Source organism: Schistocerca serialis, chromosome 12 (assembly GCF_023864345.2).
Source record: "Schistocerca serialis cubense isolate TAMUIC-IGC-003099 chromosome 12, iqSchSeri2.2, whole genome shotgun sequence".
Lineage (NCBI taxonomy): Eukaryota > Metazoa > Arthropoda > Insecta > Orthoptera > Acrididae > Schistocerca > Schistocerca serialis.
In genome coordinates, this window is record NC_064649.1 from 123,618,537 (window position 1) to 123,646,270 (window position 27,734).

Genomic DNA, 27,734 nt, shown 5'->3' on the forward strand with positions numbered 1-27,734 from the left:
ACGAAATGTGTTACCATTTTGTTTTTGAATATAAACTTTATTGTCAATACAATCTAAAGATGGCGCCGATAGAAGAGTGTTGTGACACATCTCAGTCCTCAAAAAAGGTTAAATTAAATAGTTCATCGTGTAGGGAATGTTCGAAACGCGTCATGAAAGGCATCTTTTGTGTGAAGTGTAACTACTGGTCTCATGAAAAATGCGCGAAAGTGAATTTAAAACTCATAAAAGACGAGTTTCCATGGTCGTGTCCACATTGTTTGCGTATGGAGACGGCCGAACTCGTAAGTACCGTGAACTCAAAAGAAGAAATTATTAAATTGCTTCAAAGTGACATTGAAGTGCTGAAGGCGGAAATTTTAGCATTGAAACAAGAAAATTCTGAACTGGTTATTGAAAGAAAATCCTGCGTGTGTAGAAATCAACCCATTACTGAACAAAGTGGCAAACATCCGCATTTGTGTAATACGGCAAATAATACAACAGAGAACTCTGTCAGTGAAACAAGTGATAAGTATAAATGGAAAACAGTTTCCTATAATAAGAAGGGCAAACGTAAAAGTGCAACGAACAAAGAAGATGACAAAAACGATTTTCTGTTAATAGGTGATTCTATATTAAAAAATGTTATTGTGCCGGACTGCAAGGTCGATGTTCGACCTGGAATCCGATCGCATCAGCTCAACAAACACTTTAAGAATGTATTGTCCACGAAAAGAAACACGGGCGAAACTGGTAACAAAACTTTAAGTACCGACGATTACAGAGGTGTCTTAATCCACGTGGGCACAAACTCCATCCGCAGTAACAGTGAGGAAGAAATCGTGAATGAAACGCGGAATCTGATTAGATCGGCGAAAACTGTATACCCAACAGCCAGGCTGGTAATTAGTGGAATCATTCATCGAAGATCGGTAAGTGATACTTACATCAACAGGATAAATACCGGCATTAGGGAACAGTGCAACAGACTCGGTGCAGTATTCATTGACCCAAACAAATTCTTAAACTGCAAGTGTCTGGGAAAAGACGGCCTGCACTTGAATAGATTAGGCTCTGTGAACCTTAGTAAAATGTTCATAGACGTGTGTAAAGTCCTAAGAAGCAAGGGAAACTAATTCATTGTGATAGGGGTGACAAAGAAAAAATTCAAACTGAAAATAAAAAGTTTAGGTACCAAACAAAGGATGCACGCGAAATAACTAAAAGAAAAAATGATCTATTGATGCACTTGAATATAAATGGCTTAGGGGCAGAACTACCAAATCGTAAATTCTCAAAAATCGACGAACTAAAAATTCTGCTTTCAGAATCCGTAAATATTAAAATAATCTGCCTAAATGAACACTGGTTAACAGAAGATAGTATAAAAGTACTAAATAGTATTAATAATTTTAAGGTAGCTGCTAGCTTTTGTAGAATAAGCAAATCTCGTGGAGGCTCCTGCATTCTTGTCAATTCTTCCATAAGTTATACAGTAAGAGATAGTTTTAATTATTTAAATGAAGAGAGCGTGTTTGAAAGTTGCTCTGTAGAGCTGAGTGATCTGAATACATTGGTTATAGCAATCTACAGAATTCCTGGATGTGCGGTAACAAAAGTGTTTTTAACCAAATTCGAATGCCTCCTGGAAAAACTCCAGAAAGAAAGTAAGAAAAAAGTTGTTATAGCAGCAGACTTCAACTTAAATGTCTTAGTTGAAAGCAACGATTCCACAAAATTTCGTGACTTAATTCAGAAATCTGGTTTCAAGCTAAATTTTTCTGAAGCCACTAGGGAAAACAGCAGATCAGTGACCTGCATTGATAATATTATTACTAACTACATATTTGACAGTGGAAATAAGCACAAATACTGCTTAGACTTGGGTATTTCAGATCACTCAGCTCTGTTTATTGAGCTCCCAAAAGCAAATAACCCTAAGTCTCCAGAAGTGTGTATAAAAAGGGATCTCAGTAAAAGTAAAATGGATTTATTCCGCAGTAAATTAAGTATAATAAGCTGGCCTGTAGACTACAATAGTTCAAGCTCGATTAACTATGACAAATTCTTAAATTGTTTCTTAGAGGTATTTAATGAATCATTTCCTCGTAGATATAAGCAAAAGAAGGTTAATGGTAAACTCAAATGGATTACAACAGGAATAAAGATCTCTAGTGCCAGAAAGAGAGAGCTCCACAATGAGTTAAAATCAAACAGAAATCCAGATTTTGTCATTTATGTCAAACAGTATAAAGCTGTATTTAGGAAAGTTGTAGCGGCAGCTAAAAAAATGGCAAATAATAAATTCATACGAGAACACAGAAATAAGACAAAAGCAGTGTGGTCAGTTGTTCAGTCTGAACTAGGAGCCAAAGTAAAAATTCATGAGATTTTGAAAATTAGACATGAAAATGAAATTATAGTAAACCCTGTTCAGATGTCAAGTTGTTTCAATGAATTCTTCCTAAACGTAGTAAGATCGGATGTGGATATGACATTCTATCAGGGCATCACAAATTTGGAAAACAGCCAGAACACATCTTTTAAACAATTTGAAAAAATAACCCAAAGGGATGTGGAAAAGGAAATATTGTCTCTAAAAAACAAAACCTCACATGGGCGGGATGAAATAACAACATCTGTACTCAAGTATGTTTATGATATTATTTCCCAACCACTGTCAACTATTATAAATCAATCTTATGAACAGGGATGCTTTCCAGAGGTATTGAAATATGGTGAGATCAAACCTCTATTCAAGAAAGGATCGACAGAAGATATGGGGAATTACCGCCCTATCTCTCTCTTGCCGGTCTTCTCTAAAGTGTTTGAAAAGATTGCAGCAAAACAAATTAATAACTTTCTTACTGTAAATGATATAATTTTTAAAAACCAGTTCGGATTCCAACAGGGTAAAAGCACTGCGAATGCTATAAATGAGTTTATCCAAAAAATATGCTCCACGTTAGATAAAGGTAGAAAGGTCACAGGTATATTCTGTGATCTGACTACAGCTTTTGATTCAGTGAACCATGCATTACTCCTCCACAAATTACAGATGTATGGAATCAGAGACACTGCTTTAAAATGGTTTAGCTCTTACCTGTCAGGTAGGAAACAAAGAGTAATTTTAACTTCAAATGGAACCAATTATTCATCAGACTGGAAAACAGTTCCCCAAGGAGTCCCACAAGGTTCGAAATTGGGTCCCTATCTGTTTCTTTTTTACGTAAATGACCTACCACTTGCTATTGATGTTCATTCAGTCTTATTTGCTGATGATACATCAGTTCTAATTGAAAATGAGGTATCTGAAAATATTCCAGAAAAAGCCAAAAACACTTTAGAAAAACTTGAATCTTGGTTCTATCAAAATGGACTAAAACTACATGTAACTAAAACCAAAATGATGCAATTTGAAGCTAAATCAGTAGAAAGGAGTGAAATAAAGATAACTTGCAATGATCAGGATATCACAGAAGCAAACCACGTGAAGTTCTTAGGCCTAAATCTTGACAAAAATTTAAATTGGAAGGTACACATAGATTACTTAGCAAATCAACTGAACAACTTAGCATTTGCAATGTGTATTTTGTCAGGTGCCACAAACATAGATACCAGAAAGATAGTTTATCACTGCTACTTTGAGTCAGTTATTCGTTATGGCATAATCTTCTGGGGAAATTCAGCAAATGTCACTAGGCTCCTAGTATTACAAAAGAAAGTAATTAGAAACATGTGTGTTGCAAAAAAAACGGGAAGCCTGTCGACCACTGTTAAAAAATTTAAAAGTACTATCTATCCCCTCACGTTACATATATGAAATGGTGGTGTTCCTATATAGAAATCAACATACACTAGACAATTTCCGTTTTGACCACAACTACAGCACTCGCCACAGAGATAACTTCAAACTTCCAACACATCGTTTAAAACTTTATGCCCAAACGCCAGAGTATATGGGGTTAAAAATTTTCAATAAAATAAAAGGCAGTAATATATTTAAAATGGAGATTGGTTCACTGAAAAGATTGCTCTTTACTCTCCTGGTGGAAAAGTGTTATTATTCTGTCGATGAATTCATTGAGGACAGCTTCACAATCTGAACACAGGGATTGTAATACATTTATTATTTTATGTACATGTGTAGCTGTAACTTAGAAATGTAAAATATAATGTAAACTTTTGTAGTTCTCTTAAAAAAGTGAAAAAAGTTTCTTTTGTAAACCTTGACATGTCTCCTGTACATCAAATCAAATGATTTGAAAATTGTATGTAATGAGATGAATAAACCACATAACATAACATAACATAACATATACTACAATGAAGAGCCGTCCATGGAGATTTGTTCTAACTCAGCACATGCTGAATATGTCCACCATTTCGTTTCCTAACTTTCTTCAAACAAACACTGAAGTTAGTGATTACCCTACGGCACATGTCTTCCATAATTTCACTGCAAGCTTTATGAATAAGTCTTCTGAGCTCCATTAAATAATGTAGACGTTTCGGGAAAATTTTTTCCTTTATGTACCCCGAAAGAAAAAAGTCACACGGATTGAGGTCTGGACTATTGGGGAGCCAATTTTGTCCGTCATTGAAGTGACCTGGAAACCTGAGTGAAATGATCTGTATGTCGAAATGCTCGAGTAAAAACTCCAACACAGTGTTTGCAGTATGTTGTCTTGCTCCATCTTGCATGAACCACTGCATATTGAAGGGCAAGGCAGTAGCAAGAAGCTGTGGAATGAAGCTATAGCGAAGCATGCTCAAATAACGCTCACTGTTCACAGTTTCTTCAAAGAAAAAGGGTCCAATAAGTCCGTGACTGGAAATTGCTGCTCACAGTGTAATCCTCGGAGCATAATGTTGTCGTTCGTGAAGCACTTGTGGCTTTTCAGTGGCTCAAAAGTGTACATTTTGTTTGTTAACCACACCGTCTAAATAAAAATGCGCCTTGTCTGAAAACCAAACGTTGTTGAGAGTTTCTTCCCTATCCTCCGTCCACTGAGCAAACAGTAGTCTCTGCTGCTTGTGATCTTCAGTGAGCTTCTATGCACAGGTCATCTTGTATGGGTACATACGGAGGTCACTTTTAAGAATGCGTTGAACGGAGCGTCTGGATATTCCCAGTTGCACTGCTGCCTTTCTACACGATTTCCCGGGACTTCTCCGTACAGCAACTCGTACCGCTTCAATATTCTCCGGCGAACAAACAGGCTTAGGCCGAGGCCGCTTCGCTTCCAATTCTGTTCCTTCCTGTACAAATTTATCGAACAACCTGTGGATGGTCTTCTTGCAAGGGACCCATAGTGTGTTAAACTGTTGTCGGAAACGCCTCTGAGTCACACCAAGGCTTTTCATTTCATGAAAAAGTAACAATTGCCGATCGTTGCTGTGTCGTCAGTCTTCCATTGTCAGCCATTGCTGCTTACTAGTCTCCCAGCGGCAGTATCGTGAATTACACATCATTTCGTAACTCATTTGTTTTTCCAAGCTCTGCTGGTACTGCTGTAGAGATCCCAGTGGGATATCTAATGTGTGTTGTAAATTGTGAAAGGAACAATTGGTAAGACATTTCGTGCGCCACCTTGTATCCTCTTTATTGTACTTAATTTCCTGTTTTGTCATTAACGCCAGCCCTGGATGCCCACTATCAAATCCTGACCACTTGACCTTCTGCACACTGCCGCCACGAGGCATATTTAACAACCTTCTTCCCCCTTCCCTGCCATTTTATAAAGTAACATTGGTGTCAGAAGTTGCTCTCCCCATCCCCAAACCACATACTCCTTTACAGAAACATTGATCCTACATCCCGCATTAATTTCTGTGGTTGTTTCACGCAGAGTGCTTGTCTGTTAGCACTGACAACTCTACACAGATGCCACTGCATTCAGTCATTAATTGTAGGCTGTTGGCCACTGCGTTGGCTGTGATGAGAGGTCGTGGCCAAAATTTGGTGTGCTTGGCATACTCTTGACACTGTAGATCTCAGCATATTCAATTCCCTTACAATATTCGAAATGGAATGTGCCCTGTGTCTAGCTCCAACTACCATTCCGTGTTCAAAGTCTGTTCATTCCTGTCATGTGGCAATAACTCCATAGGGAAACAATTCACATGACTCACCAACTATTCACATGAATCATCTGAGTACAAATGATAGTGCCGCCATTGCACTGCCCTTTTATACCTTGTGCAGGTGACGCTATCACCATCTTTATATCAGCATATCATCCTCCCACGACTTCTATCGCCCCTGTGCATAACTAAAGAGTTGTCCTGGAACCTGGAGCACTGTCCTTAGCCCGTTTTCTGGTTGCCTGTCTAAGGACTTCCATGGAGAAAAAAAATTTAATGTTCACTATATGGCATAATTATTGATGGAATCCAAAAATTTAAAATGGTGCCTAATCTACTCGTGAAGATGCTAACCTTATGTTAAAAGCTTAACACCATAAGACAAGCATTACAGTTAGAAAGTGTGTGACTTGAAGCAGTATATGTGATGGCGTGCAAGGATCATTCATCCGTTATAGGAGGTAGGTAGTTCTTACCCCATAGCGCTTTTTTGCAGGTAGTAAGAGGCATGTGTACTAAGTTTGGTTAAAATTGATCCACTGTTTTAGATGTCTGTCGAAAGTACAAGTATATGTGCGCACATGCCCACACATTCTCTCTCTCTCTCTCTCTCTCTCTCTCTCTCTCTCTCTCTCTCTCTAAGTCCATGTTGTTGTTGTGGTCTTCAGTCCCGAGACTGGTTTGATGCAGCTCTCCATGCTACTCTATCCTGTGCAGGCTTCTTCATCTCCCAGTACCTACTGCAACCTACAGCCTTCTGAATCTGCTTAGTGTATTCATCTCTTGGTCTCCCTCTATGATTTTTACCCTCCACGCTGCCCTCCAGTGCTAAATTTGTGATCCCTTGATACCTCAGAACATGTCCTACCATGTCCTTCTAGTTCAGTTGTGCCACAAACTCCTCTTCTCCCCAATTCTATTCAATACCTCCTCCTTAGTTATGTGATCTACCCATCTAATCTTCAATTCTTCTGTTACACCACATTTCAAAAGCTTCTATTCTCTTCTTGTCCAAACTATTTATCGTCCACATTTCACTTCCATACATGGTCACACTCCATACAAATACTTTCAGAAATGACTTCCTGACACTTAAATCTATACTCTATGTTAACAAATTTCTCTTCTTCAGAAGCGCTTTCCTTGCCATTGCCAGTCTACATTTTATATCCCCTATACTTCAACCATCATCAGTTATTTTGCTCCCCAAATAGCAAAACTCAATTACTACTTTAAGCGCCTCAATTCCTAATCTAATTCCCTCAGCATCACCCGATTTAATTCGACTAAATTCCATTATCCTGGTTTTGCTTTTGTAGATGATCATCTTATATACTCCTTTCAAGACACTGTCCATTCCGTTCAACTGCTCTTCCAAGTCCTTTGCTGTCTCTGACAGAATTACAATGTCATCGGCAAACCTCAAAGTTTTTATTTCTTCTCCATCGACTTTAATACCTACTCTGAACTTTTCTTTTGTTTCCTTTACTGCTTCCTCAATATACAGATTGAATAGCATTGGAGAGAGGCTACAACCCTGTCTCACTCCCTTCCCAACCACTGCTTCCCTTTCATGTCCCTCGACTCTCGTAACTGCCATCTGGTTTCTGTACAAATTGTAAATAGCCTTTCGCTCCCTGTATTTTACCCCTGCCACCTTCAGAATTTGAAAGAGTATTCCAGTCAACATTGTCAAAAGCTTTCTCTAAATCTACAAATGCTAGAAATGTAGGTTTGCCTTTCCGTAATCTTTCTTCTAAGATAAGTCGTAAGGTCAGTATTGCCTAACGTGTTCCAATATTTCTACAGAATCCAAACTGATCTTCCCCGAGGTCGACTTCTACCAATTTTTCCATTTGTCTGTAAAGAATTTGAGTAAAAATAATTTATTGGTTCGAACAGTACAAAGCATCAAAAGTCTTCAAAGTAGGACCATCTTACATACAGATTATTTACCAGAAAGATTTTTAAGCACTGTACGCATCCTGGGTTGGAGTGTCTCTCAGGACAGCAGTTTTTATGTTTTTCACAATCTTGAATGACATATTTTTGAGTGTGTGTTGAGCCAAGGGCAGAATAAAAGTGTGTGCCAAAGTGAGGTTTTTTTCTGGCCAGATAATCCTCACCTAGGAGGTGGTGTGGCTGGAAGCAGTGTCTCTGAGGAGCTTCCTGGCAATGTTGGTGGGCTGTCTGATGCACACAATCTATTCCCCCAGCCTTTTGAGCATTTTCAAATAAAATGCAGCACCGATGGTCTATCTGGCAGATACAAACTCATGGTGGATGATACCATTAGCACTGAAAAAGACAACGAGCACTGCATTCACCTGCGATCTACTCAAGGTTGTCTTCTCAGAACACGGTGACTGCAAGGAGTGCCACTCGGAGCTCTGTTTCTTTGCCTGAAGGTCGTATTCTGAAACCCACGACTCATATCTAGTTATAACATTGTCCAAGAAAGTAGCACCATTTCTACGCAATTCCATTGTTCTTAAAAGTAGCACTGACTGGTTTTCTATGAAGAGTCTCACTCTGAATTTTAAAAGGACACGACATATTTATTTCTGCATATCTGAGGGTATTACACCAGCGACAAGTGTAACACTCGGTGAGAAGATAATAAATAGTGTGGAAAGCTCAAAATTCTTAGGTGTCCGCATTGTTGAGAATTTAAACTGGAAAAAATGTAATTTGCAGCTCCTGAACAACTTTCAGCCACATTTGCACTTAGAATCACTGCAAACCTTGGGGAGAGAAGTCCGTAAGCTGACATATTTTGCATATTTTCATTCAAATGTATCATATGGAACAATGTTCTGGGGTAACTCAGTTTTAAGAAAAAAAAGTCTTCATTGTTCAAGAACATGCTGTAAGAAATAGTATAAGGTGCTCGCCCACAATCATCTTGTAGACATTTGTCTAAGGAGTTCAGCATTCTGGCCACTGCTTCACCGTGTATTTATTCCCTCATGAAGCTTTTTTGCAAATAATCCATTTACGTTCAAAAGAAATAATAATGTACATAACTGCAATACTTGAGGGGAAAAATGACATTTATTATTCCAGTTCAGCTTCATGTTGTCTTTAGCACAAAAAAATAGGTGCACAATGCTGCAGGTAAAGTTTTTGATCACTTACTCACAGATATAAAATGTCTGACATACAGGAAAATAAAATATGAAAACAAATTGAAAAAATTCTCCCTGCAACTCCACCTATACTGTAGAAAAATTTCTATTATTGTAATGTGAGGTGGTGAGTAGGAACTACAAACTCACGCACGTACGTATGTGAGTTTGTAATTCCTACCCACCACCTCACATTACAATAATAGAAATTCTACGTACATAAGTATGTATGTACGTACATGTGTGTGTGTGTGTGTGTGTGTGTGTGTGTGTGTGTGTGTGTGTGTGTGTGTGCGCGCGTGTGTGTGTATTTTGCACACATGCAGGTAAGAAATGTTCAATTTGTAACCATGTTTACAAATTAATTTGGGATGCGAATGTAAAATGACTCATTCCATGTCATTACGATTTATCATGCAAAATGTTCCAACCAAGCAACAGACAAGCTCTTGTTTGGACTACTGGTCACCAGCCACATTTTTAGCACCATTTTAGCATACCTTCTTCTGTAATTGCTCGGTTGCAGTCTTGTAGACAATGGTTTTGAGATGTAACCAGAGTATGGGCTGTCACACAAACACTCATTCTACAGTCTGTGTTCTCAAAATATCATGTATATGAGGCACACTCTCTTCACCTTTACACAGAACTTTATTGTGTACTGTTGCTCAATGAATGGTATACACGGCTGTACCTGGACTGAAAACAGAAGTCCACATACACATATCCCGAGTCTCTGAGGTCCGAAAAAACTGGGTTTGGTTATGTTTGGAAGCTAACACCTATCAACTAGTCTGGGTGGGGAGAACCCAATCAGTAGCAGCGCCAGCACAGAACTAGTGATATTGTTTTCCAGACAAAATTAGTACATATTGGGCTGGTGTATAAGCTCGTAGTGTTTTCTAGAAGTTTAATAAACACACCAGATACACATAACAGATAGTTTAGTCAGCAATAATATATTCTCCTTCACTATCTACAACAGTCTGCCAACACCAGGGTAACCTTTGCATTCTGCAACTGTAGAAATCGTGCAGTTTTGCGGCGAGGAATTCATTAAGCCTTGTTCAGAGCACACTTTGATTTAGAAAGAAAGTCCCTCGAAGGATGTTCGATAGAACAGAAAAGGTGAAAATCTGAGGGTGCAAGATCAGGTGAATAAGGTGGGTGGAATTACTTCCTAGCCCACTCCTTCATAGTGTTTTTTGTTGATCCAGCAGAATGTTGGCAGACATTATCGTAGAGTAGCATCACTTTACGCAGTCTTCCTGGTCGTTGATCTTGGATTGTGTCTCCAAGACATCTCAGTTGTTGCCAATAAATGTCAGCAGTGACGGTTACGCCTCGGGGAAGCAATTCGTAGTACACCACACTGTCGTCGTTCCACCAGATGTGTTACATTATCTTTTGTAAGTGCGTGCAGGTCTTTCTATGGGCAGCTGTTGCTTTGTTTTGGCTCAATCATTCTCTTGTAGCCCAAGAACACTATAAATTATTGCTGGAACAGTTAACACAGATGGAAGAAAAGATACACACAACTAGCAATACACAACTGGCCGGAGGTGCCTCGTGCTCCGGCCTACATATTCAGTAGTTTCAACACACAACTGCTGTCCTTTCAGCTGTCCAGGTGGCTCGAACAGGCCAAATCGAGCATAAACTTTAGATACGAGCTACAAAGTGACGCACACATTCCTTTCTTTCTTTATGTTAGCATACATACACAATTTCTCGTTGCCAGTAATGATACAGGGCAGGAATGGCCCATGTTGTTCACAAAGCTAATTGATGACAAGCAAGCAGAAATGTTTATACGACCACCAACAAATTTTCGTGACTTTGGCTTAGACCGTGCGGTTCCGCTACACACGATTTTTGAACCTTCACCACTGCATGCAAATGTCACACAATGGTGGAATGATTGCAGTTCATCACAACTGCCAGTTCTTGAGTTAAGTGAGATGGAGCACTGTGTATTAATGTGTTTAAACAATCTTCATAACACTTCGAAGGTTTTCCGGAATGTGGAGAGTCACTAATGTCAAAAAGATCCCCTTTGAAAAAAAAAATCTTGTCATGCTCTATCCAATGGCATTACCCTTGTACATAGCGCAAATGTTTCTGGCTGCCTTCGCTGCTGTCACTCCTCTACTGAACTTAAACAGAAGAATATGTCAGAAGTGTTCCCACTTTTCCACTTGGCACTCCATTTCCTAGCGTCCAAGGCTCCACTCACAGGCAACCTTTCAATGAGCTGATACTTTTACACCTTAAATTATTAATTTTGTTATCTCTTCCATGAAGTATTCCTATTCAAGAACTCAGAGGAAACAAATTCTTATGGTGTACACCTTATACACAGCTGAAAGGCTTTTTTTTTTTTAATGCTACGTGAACAGTTTAGCCGAAGAAGGAGCAATTACCGGCTTAGGACAGTTGCAGTCGCCACCCGGCAGCGGCGGCAGGCCGAGTACCTTGCGCTCGTGGCACATGAGGCAGATGATCTGGGGCGGGTGGCGCACGAACGGTGGCTCTCCATTACAATTGCAGAAGTTCTTCGGCAGCCCGTAATCCGTCATCGGCCCCTTGAATTCAGTAACAGATACTATCAATATACAAGGAGAAAAGTACAGAAACTCTGGAGAGATATACCAAGAGTTTACAGTTTTAATTAAAGAAATAATATTTAACACCTGGTATTTGAGTCCCACATTAGTGCCTCGATGGTGTTGCTTTATTTATAAATATTCAGTTAGAACCAATAATTAAGATACTTTAGGTAACACTCAATGTAAGATTGCATCAAACATACTCAGTATTGATAAGGTACTTGGCATCTGGACCCCCTTGGCTTACTACAATTACGAAAATAAAACCAGACTGATGACCTATTATGGGAAATAATCAAGTCCTGTGTGGTTCAACAGTGGTACAAGACTAAGGAATTGTGTAAAGGTATGTATACAGGGTGTCCCATTTATCTTGGCCACCCTAAATAACTTTTTGTCCAGATGCAAATTACAAAATGTTCGAAGCAAATGTTCTTTAGCCATCAGGGGGACATCAATCAGCATGATTGCCTTCATTGTAGCTTCGTTTTTTACAAAGATGTGAACAGCGGTATGAATTTTTTAAATGTTACCCTGTATTTTTATTCGGTAATTCATTTCCTCTCCTAAAGACTCATACAAAAATGTATCACAGTGTACCATTCACTGGAACACAACATTATTAATTACATAACACAACACTGATGTTGATGCTCCCAGCACTTAGTGCAGGTACTCAGAGTAATGGAACACATCCACGTGCCGTTGCTGACAGAGGACAAATGTAAACATAAGAAGAATGCACACCCGTAATTCCGTCAACCATCGTCAGTTGAAGAGTTGTGTGTACACCAACGAAGAGAAGGTAGAAATACTACTCATCTATGGGGAATGTAAGTTTGCAGATCAGTAATTGCAATGCTGTTTTCTTGTACATGGGTACATTTAGTACAGCAGTTTAGCCCTATTAAATACTGTTGTGTAGAGTAGGCATACAGTAAAGGCTATAAATAAATAAAAAAAACTGCATCGACATAAAGTTTCTTTTATTATTATTGTTGTTGTCGTCGGCGGTGGCGGCGCTGAAGGTAGGCGAAATGCTATGCAGGCAGCGAAACTGTACAGTGAGCGATATCCTGACAAGAACCCACCTTCCCGACGGATGTTTTCTCATCTTGTTGGGACACTTCACTTCAGGAAACGGGAAGTTTCAACCAAAGACAACCCAGTCGTCGTAGCACTCGCACAGATGAAGCTGCCGAAGTTACTGTTCTTGCTTCCACTGCTATGAATCCACATGTGAGCACACGACAGCTTGAACACGAGACTGGCATTCCTAAAACCAGTGTACATCGTATTCTTACACGTCACCGGTTCCATCATTACCATGTACACCTACATCAAGAATTGTATGGGAATGATTTTCAGAATCGTGTACAGTCCTGGCAGTGGGCACAGCAGCAAATCCTCGCCACCCCGAACTATTTCTACAATGTTCTATTTACCAATGAATGTTCCTTCTCAAACAAAGGGCAGATAAATACAAGGAACATTCATTATTGGTCCAGCAACAACCCATGATGGCTAAGACAGGTGGAACATCAGCGTTAATGGAGAGTTAATGTTTGGTGTGGGAAGCTTGGTACTACAAGTATTGGCCCTTATTTCATCAATGACAGTCTAAAATGGCACAGCATATACCAACTTCCTCAGACGAATTCCTCCTCCTCTTCTGGATGAAGTGCCACTAAGAACCAGAATGCTTATGTGGTATCAACATAATAAAATGATTTTTTGCTGTTCCTAATTATAGATGTGTTACCAGTAGGTTTGATCATCACGAACACACCTTTACAGGAGGAGCATAAGGCCAGGAGGTGTTGCAGCCCTCTTTGAGTGGAGGGTTCATCCTGCCGCCCCATGGAGCTTCCAAGATCTTGTCGGGCAGCGGAGGCGGCTGCCACGGCTCCTGTCGGCCCTCCCACGTCCTCTCTGACGATGGCAGATTCTCCAGCTTCTGCTCGGTGACCTTGGTGGCCCTCCTTTTCGACACAACACTGATCTGGGAAGGACTTCCCTCTTCCTCGATCTTCATCCTGCAAAATAAAATATAAAAGTCTACAACTCTGATGAAACAAAAGTGAAAGGCTTAACACATCACACGAGTATAGATGTCAGCACACTAGCTGTAAAAATTGAATTTTACTGTCACTTGAGACACACACAGAATACATGGCAGCAATAATATATAATTTTGGATTAGTATTTATTGTTTGCTGATGATCAAGTAGTCGTAGCACAAGATGGGGAGGATGCTAAGTATATGTGCAATCAACTAGCAGCAGCATACAAAACTTGGGGTTTGAAGATTAATTAATTAATTAAAAAAAAAATAACTTGACTAATGATTCAGATGAGCTATACATTGAAGGAAAGAAAATCAAAAAGATAAACACTTTCTGTTATTTGGGATCCATTTTAGAAATCGAGGAAAAATCAGAGTCAGAAATCAATAAAAGAATTAGTAGCAGATGGAGGGTCATTGGGATGCTTAACTCAGTCTTATGGAGCAGGAATGTAATGAGCAGAACTAAAAAATTAATATACAAATCCATATTAGAGTGTGTGGTTCTGTATGGAACGGAGACCTGGACACTTAACATGAAGCACATTAAAAAATTACAAGCTCTAGAGATGGACTTCTGGAGAAGATCGGCAAGAATCTCCAGGAAAGAAAAGATAAGGAACACCGAAATAATAGGGAGAATGGAAATAAAAGAAAGAATATATGACGTAATGGACAGGAAGAAAATACAGTGGTATGGGCATGTATGATGAATGGAGGAAACCAGAGTGCCAAAATTGATACTGGAGTGGGAACCGGAGGGAGAAGAAGAGGACGACCTATGACCACCTGGCTCCAAAATGTACAGCACACAATGAGGAGAATGGGCACAGAGGAAGAGGACACGCAAGATCGAAACACCTGGAGGAATATTTTGAGAATATAGCTTAAGAACGTTTATTCTTTTATTATAATTTCCAAGTAAATTATTACGTTGGAGATAAGCCTCTGTAATGAGGAAAAGCTCAAACAATAATAATAATAATAATAATAATAATAATAGTGATTATTTTGACCATTCCATTGCATCATTCTGCATATGGATGGGAAAATTGAAAAGCTAGTTAAAGGAGAAAAGTAACCATGAACACAGCTACAACCTATACAGGTCTGGGCAAAATGGTGAATAAATGTAACACTAACTGCCAATTCCATCAATTGACGGGATCTGAAAATCTGATTACACTGACAATCCTGGCATTTGACAGGGTAAAATTTCTATTAATTTTAAATAAAAAAATCATGCATATTAATGGGCTTGGGCAGTCTTCATTGTGCTGTGAGGGAACTGTGATTTCTAAAACAGCTGGTAGATGGTGAAAATGTAGTTTCTAAAGCAACCAGTAAATCATATTTATTTGTTTGAAATAAAGATGCTAGGAAGTGGCAGCTGTTCATTCAGTATGTAGCTAAATCAGGGAGATGGCTTTCGTTTTCTTACAGGCAACAAAATTTTGTGTGAATTCTGCTACATTATGTTGTCAGTGACATTGAGGATGACATCACCAACACTTTTGATAACAATCCTGTGCAAGAAGAACTGTGTCAAACTTGGAGTGAGTATTTCTCGACTTCATGAAACAATTTTTGTGCTCTTTTCTGACAGTTCATTTTCTGAACCATGACATACTTTTTTTAATTGTTATAGGCAAATTGGAAATTCTGTCTTGGACTGTTTCTGCAACATGTCTCAGTTGTTGACATTAAATGCCAGCAGTGGTGGTCACACACTGGGGAAGCAATTCGTAACATCACACCACTGCTGTTCCACCAGACATAACATTATCTTTTGTGGCTGCATGCAGGTCATTGTACGGGTAATTGCTGCTTTGTTTGGACTCGCCCATTCCTTCTTTTCAATATGTTAGCTTAAAAACATGATTTCTCATCACTAGTAATGGTACAGGATAGGAATGGTCTGTGTTGTTCAAAACACTAGCAACTACAGATGCAGGTAATGCCACCTGCTAGGTTTTGTGATTTTGGCTTAGAGCATGCGGTACCCAGACACCAGATTTCTGGACCTTTTCCATTGCAAGTAAATGGCACACAGTCATGGGATGACTACAGCTCACATTTGCCAGTTCTCAAGTACATCGACGTGAACTGTTGTAGATTAATGCTTTTAAACGATTATCATCAAACCCCGAATGAGTCACTGATATCAAAATAATTCTCCTCAAAACGAGAAAACCATTTTCTTGCCACACACTTTCCAGTGGCATTATCCCCATACACGCCATAAATGTAAATGGCTGCCTTTGCTGCTATTGCCTCTACTGATATCAAACAGAAGAATATCCAGAAAATGTTCCTATTTCTCAACTGGGCACTCCATTTTCTAGCATCCACAGCTCCACTCACTACCTCCAAATGACGAAATGACAATATGTAAATGCAAATAGCAACAGTGACACAAATAAAAAAATAACAGTTGATAAATAAACCCATAGCAAGCAGAGTACCAACACACAAAACTGAAACGCTACAAACCTTTGCACCAGCCTAATAATTTAGAATCTCTCCAGTACACCACTGATTGTTTAAAGAATTAAACTCCCAAATACGAAATAGCTTCAAACATCTGATTACATTACTTAATACGCTAAATATCTGACTTTAAACAAGGAAGCAAGAAATAATCTAAGAAAACCTTTGAAATTGCTCTTAAAGTTTGTAGAAAGCCACTAAGTGGATGAATATAGTCTGTGTAATGAGAGTTCCATTTTAAGCAAAAGCTAGTTTTTCAGAAATCTAAATGTTTATGACATGTCTCCTGAACAGTGTGTCATACGCTGATACAATTTTTCAGGTACACTATGTGATCAAAAGTATCTGGACACCACCAAAAACATACATTTTCGTATTTGATGCATTGTGCTGTCACCTACTGCCACGTACCCCATATCAGTGACCTCATTAGTCATTAGACATCATGAAAGAGCAGAATGGAGCACTCCCTGGAACTTACGGGCTTCGAACATGGTCAGGTTATTGGCTGTCACTTATGTTATACGTCTGTACGCGGGATTTCCACACTCCTAAACATTCCTAGGTCCACTGCTTCCGATGTGACAGTGCAGTGAAAACGTGAAGGGACACGTACGGCACAAAAGTGTAGAGGCCACCTCATCTGTTGACAGTTGAAGAGGGTTGTAATGTGCAATAGGCAGAGATCTATCCAGATCATCACACGGGAATTCCAAACTGCATCAGGATCCACTACAAGTACTATAACAGATAGGTGGGAAGTGAGAAAACTTTGATTTCATGGTTGAGCCACTGCTCATAAGCCACACATCACACCAGAAAATGCTAAACACCACCATGCTTGGTGTAAAGAGTGTGAACAATGGATGACTGAACAGTGGAAAAACGTTGTGTGGAATGACGAATCACGACACACAATGTGGCGATCCAATGCCAGGGTGTGGGTGTGGCGAAAGCCCGGAGAACGTCATCTGCGAGAGTGTGTAGTGCCAACAGTATAATTCAGAGGCAGTGTTGTTATGGTGTGGTCATGTTTGTCATGGAGGGGGCTTGCACCCATTGTTGTTTTGTGTGGCACTATCACAGCACAGGCCTACACTGATGTTTTAAGCACCTTCTTGCTTCCCACTGTTGAAGAGCAATTCGGGATTGGTGATCGCATCTTTCAACATGATCATAATGCACAGCCGGATTACCTCGTCACAAAAATACTATCTGTCCGTATAACAACAGACGTCTTGTCGAATGCTTTATTGTGTCACCTTACATATCCTGAGAAATCAGTGGAAGCAGAGTATGCTCCAGAAACCAGACACTGTATTGCATTTGACAAGACATATGATATTACACAGGCTAATAGATTCTGGGATAGCACCTTGAAAGAAACAAGAATTTGTGACAACACCCTCAATAAAGATGGCGGCCTGGCCATCAAAAGGTTGAAGTGGATGCAGCTGGCACATAATGTAAACATTACCATATATGGCGCTGGAATGAGCATCAATGTCACAAATGGCAGTGTGGCTGTATAAAAATAGTAGCAGCAGCCACTGGACAATTCCCAATGAGTACTTGGTAAAAAGCTCAAGGATTTTAAACCACATGATGGGGCTGGAAGCTCAAGAGAATCTGATCAGTATGTAATGCCAGGAAACCATGTACTCATACAAGGTTTTTGGCTATTCCTGATACAAACTTCTAGGACTTTTAGATTGGATGAGTACATAAGACAAGGGTTGCCCAGAAAGTAACACACCGCAGTTTTTTCTTCTACAATTCTTTATTGAACATAATGAGAATTAGACACATGAAGTAATCCGTGTTTTATTTACACACCGTATTTTTCCACGTAATCTCCATCCCGTTCTATGACCTTTCTTCAGGGCGGGTATGCCCTGACAGTACCAACCCTTGTCCTGGTGGCGGAGCCAGTGCTTCATTGTGTGAAACACCACCTCATCGTCCTCAAAATATCTCCCATGAATGGCATCCCTTGGCACCTGTCCTCACAAATGACATCACCAGCTCACTGCAACACGGCAGGTGTGACAGCTGCAGATGGTCTCCCCGACTGCTGCAAATCGTGGAGCTCCGCCAAACCATCTTCAGATGACCACACTCTCCATGCCCAGCAACTAACTGTATTTCTGTCAACAGCAGCTGCTCCATAGGGTTTGCCCAAGTGTTTGTGAATATTCCCCACAGTTTCTTTCTCTGCAGTGAGAAATTCAGTGACGGCACATTGCTCGTAATGTACATCACCTACAGATGCCATTTTGAAACTGACCTGCAGCTATGCTATCTGTCTGAAGTGACAAACTTGGCTCGCTCACCCAGGAGACTTCAAATAATACGTGTGTATCGTTATGCATTCGTAGCATTGTTTTCAGCTGAGAAAAAAAAAGTGGTGCATTACTTTCTGGGCAACCCTCTTATTTTGAATAGGAATCAATGTCCAGAAACATACCATTTCTGTTGTATGACTGCTTCAGTTCAGAAGTGTAATGCATCCATGTCTGTTGAGGGAAAGAGAGAAGCCTCAGAGTTTCTCGTCATAGTACACAGTAGGGTAGCTGGAACGACCCGTTCTTGGAAGCTGTGCCATTGAATGTCCATCAGGAAATGTCGTCTCAGCACGATGGTGCACTACCTAACTTCTCACATGCCGATCAGAGGCATCTCAACAGATGATGAACAGTTGAAGAGGGATAGATCGAGAGGGTCCACCCCCGTCGCTGCCACGATCACATGTTTAACTGCTATGGACTGCTACATGTGGAGTTGTACACAAGGTTTAATTTACGAGACCCCTGTAGGTACAGAGGAAGATCTGCTGGCGCGAGCTCTGGCTGCTGCACTAGAAATTGAAGAGAAACCAGGTGGGACGGAGAGTGCAGCAGAACACGGTTCGTAGATACAATGTCTGTAATGACATTGGTGGTCGTCACATCGAGTCGCTGTTGTAATGCATCATACACTTCTGTCGATATAGTATGCTGCGTTGTTCTTTTGTTGAGGAATAATGTAAACAATTAAACTAAGTTTTAATACAAACAACTCTGTTTAAGTGATAAACAGATGTTTCAATGTTTTGTTGTTTCCTTTTAATTTGCTACCTAATAATTGTACTGTGTCACACCTAATTCAGTTCCTCAAGCAGAACTGGGTGAGTTAAATACAGTACAACCTCAGTTTTACACTCCCAGAATCAAAATTTTCCCATTGTTTAAGACTTCTTTTATTGTTCCAATCAAATTTCCACAACATTAATTTGCACCCGATTTTGCTTCAACATATTTTTAATTTTCTCATGATTTACACATTACGAAAAAATGTCCAAGGAATAAAAAATGACACTGGCATAATGTTGGCCGTCCAGTAGTGTTTACAAATATTATGTAATTAAAGTTCTTGACACCAGGGCACTCCACTCAGCGGATTTGAACCAGTAAACGTGTAAAAGTTGGAACAATTCATTGCATATCGCCCGCTGCTACCAAGCTCTCTACTTGGCATGATGGCTGATGGGAGTAACCTAGTTTGTTCAAAGAAAAATATCATGGTCAACCACAGCCATTTCGAAACTATTCCTACAGTTCAAACGCAGTTTCATAACTGGTGTGATCATTGTGACACCTTTGTCAAACCACATTTAGCATGTTTCGGTGTTTGGCCACTTGTAGCACTAGTTGACACTGTTATTCTCTGTGTGTTGCTCAAATATTTTTAGTTTGAAAACAGCACCAGTTACCTTTTTTTTTCCATGTTGAGCAAAACATGTTTCGAGAATTTATTCTCATTGTCAAGTGCAGTATTTACATATGTATTTTTTTGCGATTTTACACAAACAAACAAACAATGTCACTGATAGTTTGTGTGTGTGTGGTTTTGTACACAACTGAGGAGGCACAGTACCTGACAATCGCAAAAAGACAACTACAGTGCAAGAGATGCAGAATAACACACACTAAAACACCACACAAAATACTTACTTACATATTTGCACTAGACAACGAGAAAAAATTCTTGAAAAGCATCATGCTAAACATGAAAGAATAAGTAACTAATTCAGTATTTCATTATTTAAATAATAATTTCAGAAACATCGATTATGACATATGAAACTGAGTCAAACATTACACCCAAGACAGTTGTTAGTTCCAGTTACATCAGTGAATTTTACTTGATAATAAACCTGTATTAGATAATAAAGAAGTCCCGGACAAGTCTTGATGCCTGTTATGCACATATATCATACATAAAGTGCAAAAATGCAAGGAGGTATTCTATACATAACTTTTACAGCTTAAAACCTTATTTCCCACATTTTACATTTTCCCGCATTTTACACCATTTTTGTTCAGTCACTTGAAAAGTGTAAAAGTTGGGTTTCACTGTATCTCAATTGAAACTGTGGTAGAATGGCAATGGTAGTTTCCAGACATGGGTTCCTACACAAAATATTATGTACTCACTCCCTCTATAAGTCCTAGAAGTTTGTAATGGAAATTTCCAAACACACTGTATAACTGTAATCTTTGTTGAAAGTAGCTAAGTGCTCTGATTCTCAAATACTGGACAAATGAAGTACTTGCATGCCATTAGTTATGCTACCTCAAGGCAAACATGCAGTCTGTGACTGCAATATTTGACTTACAGTGTTAAACTATTATTGCAAAATTATACCTCTTAATGAGTATATGACGACAGCATTTAAAAATTTTAAATTTGGTCAACGACTGGAAGAATGATTGAAAACCAATTTTTGTTGCCCCTGGATGCCATTAGATAGGCACCTGCAACTGGTATTGGGTTCTGGGATAGCATTTTAGAAACATAGATACTGATCAGAAGTTTGTTTAGTACTTTTTCATGGATATGTGTTTGGAGGGTAACACAAGAAGTATAGCAAGAAATCGCATTTCTAAATTCAAAACATTCATCAGGAATGGATAAAATACCAAATTTTGTTGTAAAAAAATGTGTAGATTTAATTTCAGAACCAATGATGTAACTTGTAAACCTGTCCTCCTCAACTGTCTGCTTTCCAACATGTTTAAAAATTGCTAAAGTTAAATCACTACACAAAAAAAAGGAAGCCAAGAAGCGGTGTCAAACTATAGACCAGTTTCACTACTGTCTGTTTTCTAAAATTCTGGAGGAACTCTTATAAAAGACTGTCAAACTTCATAAATAAATGTAACATACCAACAGCATCTCAACACGGTTTTAAGAGAAGTCACTCTACTGAAGCAACACTCTTTTTTTTCTTTCCTTTATGAAACTCTACAGGCCCTAGGTAGGCAGGAACATACCTCAAGTATATTCCTAGACTTGCGTTTGATACTATCAATCATGATAAGGTATTAGGTAAGATTCAGAAAAGGGGTATTAGGGGAGCAGTGCATAACTGGATTAAATCATACCTCCATGAAAGAAAACAACTCTGAGATAACACATGAAATAAATGGGGCAGTCAAAACTCATCAGTGAGATTTATTATTGGTCAAACGGAGTTCCCCGAGGTTCCATATTGGGTCCAATTCTGTTCTTGCTAGATGTAAACGATTTACATATAAACAGTAAAAGCAGTTAGCTATATCAATTTGCAATGACACCAGCACCTTAATTACAGGGCGCAGCAAAGGAAACTTCGAAAATGGCATTAAGACTGTTACAGAGAAGATAGTGCAGTATTTTGATGCAGACAGTTTTGTTTATAAATCTGGAAAAAAATGTTGCAATGGATATTTTCACCACCCAGAATAGGACACCATCTAATCCTCCTATAGAAATAAGTGGACAGAAAACTGAAAAAACATGGATTACAAACTTTCTCAGTATATGGATTCAACAAAACGTGAAATGGGAAACACGTGGACTATGTGAACAAAAACTGAGCAAAACATATTCTCATTACAAAACAACAAGAAACTGTATATCACATGATACTCTCAGGACCATATATTTTGCTTATGTTCATTCAATATTGAAATACAGTGTGATGTTTTGGGGAAATTGTGGAGCTAGTCTGAAATCATTTAGATTGCAGAAAAAGATTATTAGATTAATGGAAGGGTTAGATCAAAGATCAAGCAAGCCACTATCTAGGAAAAATACTACCACTTTCACATATTTATATACTTAAAATGTCATATTATAAAAGAAAAACTAAACAGCAATAGTCCAAGCATCGCCCATAATGAATCTGTACATACCTACCACACAAGACAAATAAATGATGTACATGTATAACAGAAACACATCACTATTACAGGAAGGCATACTCGACCCTGGTTTCAAATTGTACAATGCACTACCCAAATCCACAAAAATAATAATGGACTTAAAGAAGTGCAAATCAACTGTGGAGGATTACTTGACCGAGCACTGCTTTTATACATATAGGAATACCTAGAAAAACAAAACTGCCTCACCAATTAAGACTTTTTTTATCAAATGTGTGGAATAAGAAATTATTGTATAATTTTATCTTTTGTTAACATGATGTCTGAAAAAAAAAAGAAAAATCAAGGAATATGTATTGTAATTAGTGAATAGTCCAATATCTTTTGTACACTGAACAGTCCTAGATTTAGAGGACCAATAAATAAATAAATGCATGTGACTGGAAGGTGGAACCAACATTAGCAGCTTAATTACACACATGGTACCTGCTGGTCTGGCAGTTTATTTTGTGATGCAGTGTCCCGGCTTGGAGGTGTGCAACATGGGAGTACCCTGACAAAGCAGGTGATATCACGGAAAAGGAAACACAAACTTATATTCTACATGTGTACCAGTACAACTTCAAAGAACTGTTATTCATGCCATACAGGTTGCAAGTAATGTCATAGGTCATGCATTTATTGTTACCATTTTGAAAAGGAAAGACCTATTTAATCTGATTTCTAAAGATGTACTTTCTCCTAGTTGGTAGAAAGTTTAAGATAATAAGGGCTTTCAGTTTTCAGCACAGGGGAAGCTGGTAACAAGAAGTGTACATCAGAGAATTGAAAATTGGATCAATAAGCACTAGTTCCAAATTAAAAAGTAACAGTGATAATCTCAACACGTGCACTATCAAACAGCAGAAAACTTCAACTTATATCTAAATTCTCTATTTCTTATCAAGTTAATTACCAAGTACTTAGTTATAAATTTTAATACACCTACAATTTTTAATTACTGGCTGTTTGAGAACAAAATTTTATACAGACTGTAGAGGCCATTACTATTCTGATGTAATGTCGACATCTGCCAGTCCTATCTCTCACTGCACACTACACCAGACCACATCCTATGCTCTGCTGTGGCCTCCAAAGAGTGTCGAGTTGATGCTTCTGCACAGGCTCGGGGAGGTGTTGTGAACTGATATGTCCAACGTATTACTGTGTAGTTGCAGCTATTGACTCAACCATAATGCTATTCTACTGTGAAATGAATACAGATTTTGTGAATCTGGATTGATGCCAGCTGTTTGCAACATGTGAAAATTGGTGCCAAACCAAGACCTGAAACCGGATTTCCCGCTAATTGTGAGCAGTCACCTTAATCACTTTGCTTATCCAACCAGACCTCCGGCCCTGATCAAAATTTCCATTTGTCATGGAGTCCACAAACCTTATACTCACACTTTTCACGTTTACCGTGCCGGGGGGAGAGAAATATTTTATTGTCATTTTAGCCTCAATGCATGGATACATTATTGATTGTTACAATGTCTGTATCTTCACATTACAGTATGCTTCAGACATACACGCATATTGAATTTTGGATTGGGCCTCGAGGTGGACTCAGATAGCCAAAACGGTATGAGCGACCATTTGCGATAAGCAGGAAATCCACACTTGAACCCTAAACCAGCACTAATTTTAAAATCTTGCAAACAGCTGACGGGAAACCACATTTGAAAATGTGAGTCCATTTCATAATATTTTTCACAGCTGTAATCATCAGAACATTGTCTATTCTTCCATACCAAGTTTCTGCCTTATGGTATTACCGTCAATAAGGAACACTACCTGGAAGTTATGTGCCATCCGTGTGAAGCAATCCGAAGAAAATGACCAGAACTGTGGCAAAACCACTCACGGAAATTGCATCACAATTATGTTCCTGCTCACACCTCAATACTTGTACGTGATTTTTTAGCAAAAAACAAAATCGTTATGTTTCCTCAGCCACCATATTCGCTGGACATTGTTTCCTGCAACCTCTCTCTATTCTCGAGGCTGAAGAGATCCACGAAAGGATGTCAGTTTGCCACCATCGATGAGATAAAATAAGAATCACTACAGGAGCTGAACACCACAACAAAAATTGAGTTCCACAAGTGCTACCAAGATTGGAAATAGCACTGGAACAAGTGTTTTATATCTGAGGGGGATTACTTTGCAAGAGACAAACTTTATGTCGACGTTGAAAACAAAGATTCTTTAAGAGAAATGAAAATTCTCATTACATTTTGATCACACCACATATAATATAAAAAAAATTTTTTTTGTAATTTTTCTATTAGTCTGTCTGTCTGTCTCCATCTGTCTGTCTCTCCATCTGTTAAGACCCTTTTTCTCTCTAACAGTTTGACGTATCAAGTTCAAATTTATGTCACATTAAGGCCGATGTCCCCTTGGCAGTGCAAAAATTTTAATCGTCTAAGTCAGTTCAATCAAAAAATATGGCCATTTATGTCACACGTTTCATACTCAAAACTCATTCATTAAAACCTATAGGGTACTTCCTGTTGACCTAGAATCATGAAATTTGGCAAGAAGCAAGGTTCCACAGAGTAAGTGAATGGAAATATCGAAGTTTGTTACTTTGTAATTATATGACATGAAAACAAAAAATGTGTATGTCATTCGTTAGCTGACTTCAAACCTGAAATCTGAAATTAAAACATTCTTGAAAGGCTAGAAATCCCTGAAACTGATATCTTGCCAGTATTAATGTCGGAAATAGGTAAAAATCATCAAATTGTCAATTCCCGGAATGGGTGCACACACTATACAAGTTTGTACAGTACAGAACCCTCAGTGAGAGACTGTCCGTCCCGGTAGCTGAGTGGTCAGCGTGACAGACTGTCAATCCTAAGGGCCCGGGTTCGATTCCCGGCTGGGTCGGAAATTTTCTCCGCTCAGGGACTGGGTGTCGTGTTGTCCTAATCATCATCATTTCATCCCCATCGACGCGCAGGTCACCGAAGTGGCGTCAAATCGAAAGACCTGCACCAGGCGAACGGTATACCCGACGGGAGGCCCTAGTCACACGACATTTCCATTTTTAGTAAGAGACTCCTACTCACATGGCTAGTTTTCATTTATTTTATTTTATTCCCCGTAATGTTAAATGATTGATTATAAAATTTAAAAATATTTACATACATGAAATTAACAAATCCAACTTAGTTGCGAGTACTAATGTTGTAAGTCAAAATGCTATAGATCATCATATTGTAGCACATTGGTACAACTTTCCACGAGCAACCATTGTGAATATATGTTTTAGTCATTATGCAGAGATGAAGAGGCTTGCACAGGATAGACTAGCATGGTGAGCTGCCACAAACCAGTCTTTGGGCTGATGGTCACAATGACAACATTTATTGAAAAATATGAAATGTAAATAAAATACAAACAGTTGCTATGTGTGTGATTTGGATCATTGACTTTACAATTGCACAACATTCATGCTACGACTCAGCTACTACTGAGCAGACTAATGATGAGCTCTAAATTTGTAGTACTTATCGGTGCTCTGACATCATCTAATGCACAAAAGTGATTTTTTGTGTCATTCTGAGAACTTCACTCTACTGCTTTAGGAAATTTATGTCTGCGCACTGACCTTCAAATCCTAAAGTATGAAAAAAATCAAAGAGCAGTTAGTAAGGTCCCATTTAAACAGAGATGCACTACGTCTAGATTTATGTTACTAAATGACAGACTGGTCTACTGGTTTATCACATCATCATTTCCTGGAAAAATTATTAAATTCAAAAGACACAAGAGTATGCCTCGTGCACAACTAATGCAACAGTTTTCTTTCAGTTATTCATACTATTTCTGTTACATTAATTGGGGGCAGAGGAGGGCATGGGGCAGAGAGAGTGCAACAGAGAGGAAAAATAGAAGGAGGAAGTGGAAGAGGTGGTAGGAGGAGGAAGAGGAAGAACAACACGAGGAGGAGGAGGAGGAGGAGGAGGAGGAGGAGGAGGAGGAGCAAACAGAAAGAAAAAAAACCAACGAGACACTACAAGAATGTTGACATTAAGGGTTAACTCCAACATAGCTGACCTGACTCCTTTCCTCTTGGCCAGGCACTTGTTCTTCATCTGGTTGGCCAAAGATTTGGCAAGACGATTCTCTGGCTGCAGTGCCACTACCCGGTTGAAGTCCTCATAGGCCTGACGGCAACAGACAGTACATTAGCTTGTTCAGTAAGAACTGTGATTACATATGTCAATGATGAAGAGAGGTCAGCACAGTCGAGATTACTGACCTGAAAAGGACACGCAAGCGTGAAATGTACAATTTAAATTTCATGATTTAGAGATTTTTTCTTTATTTTAGAAAACTAAGATTTTATTAGCTGCTACAAAATTTACCAAGTTGCTTCACTGGGGGAAAAGCAAACAAAGGATACTATGAAAGCAGGTGAAAGAAGTCATAAGATGAAATTCCCAACATTTAACAACAGCCCAATTCTGTGTAGCTCATGTGACGGATTAGCTACATAACAGTATTACTAACTCACAGTGTAACGGAAGGAACATCATTCATGGAAAACCCATTTTTTTTGACTAGCTCGAGTTGTCCAGTTGTTCAATACCTCTAGCATCACCATCAGGAGCATGCAAAACATAGCAGTTTCAACTTTATGTAGCAACTGTGTACAAACATAACAACAACATCAAAAAATATTCATAATCCACCTCAACCTTTTGCACTGTGTAACAAATTTATAAGAGACACTGTTTTCACTTTAAAAGTTTCGGAATACTCTAAACTTTTTTGCATTATGTAAAGAAATAAATATTAGATATTTCTGTTTTCATTTACAAATTAATTCAGCTCACAAATAATGTGTATATCAAAGGGACTGTTGCACAGCAAGTGTAAGAATTCGTAAACAAAATGTGCAATGCCACAACTTGCGAAAAATGTTCATTATTATAAACTGCAATATAAATTTAATTCATTATAATCAGTGAAGATGTGCCTTGGAAGTGATGAATAATTCAATGAATAACATAACGTTATGTTTCAACCAATGGAAGGTAAAATGAACTTTGCTGAAGTATGTGGATTGTGATTGTATGGCTACTGAACAACATCTATTAACAAGACTGCAACCACAAGAGTTAAAAAA

General features: G+C 38.8%; 1 protein-coding gene across 1 annotated transcript in view; it reads right to left on the bottom strand.

The window, feature by feature from the left end:
* Positions 1-27,734, bottom strand: part of LOC126428159 (uncharacterized) — a 140,206-nt gene that overhangs the window by 45,834 nt on the left and 66,638 nt on the right. Inside the window, exons 7-9 of the mRNA XM_050090069.1 lie at positions 26,660-26,769; positions 13,596-13,842; positions 11,621-11,782 (exon numbers count right to left, since the gene is read on the bottom strand). Of these exons, the coding sequence (XP_049946026.1) occupies positions 11,621-11,782; positions 13,596-13,842; positions 26,660-26,769 (519 nt within the window). The remainder of the gene's footprint in view (positions 1-11,620; positions 11,783-13,595; positions 13,843-26,659; positions 26,770-27,734) is intronic.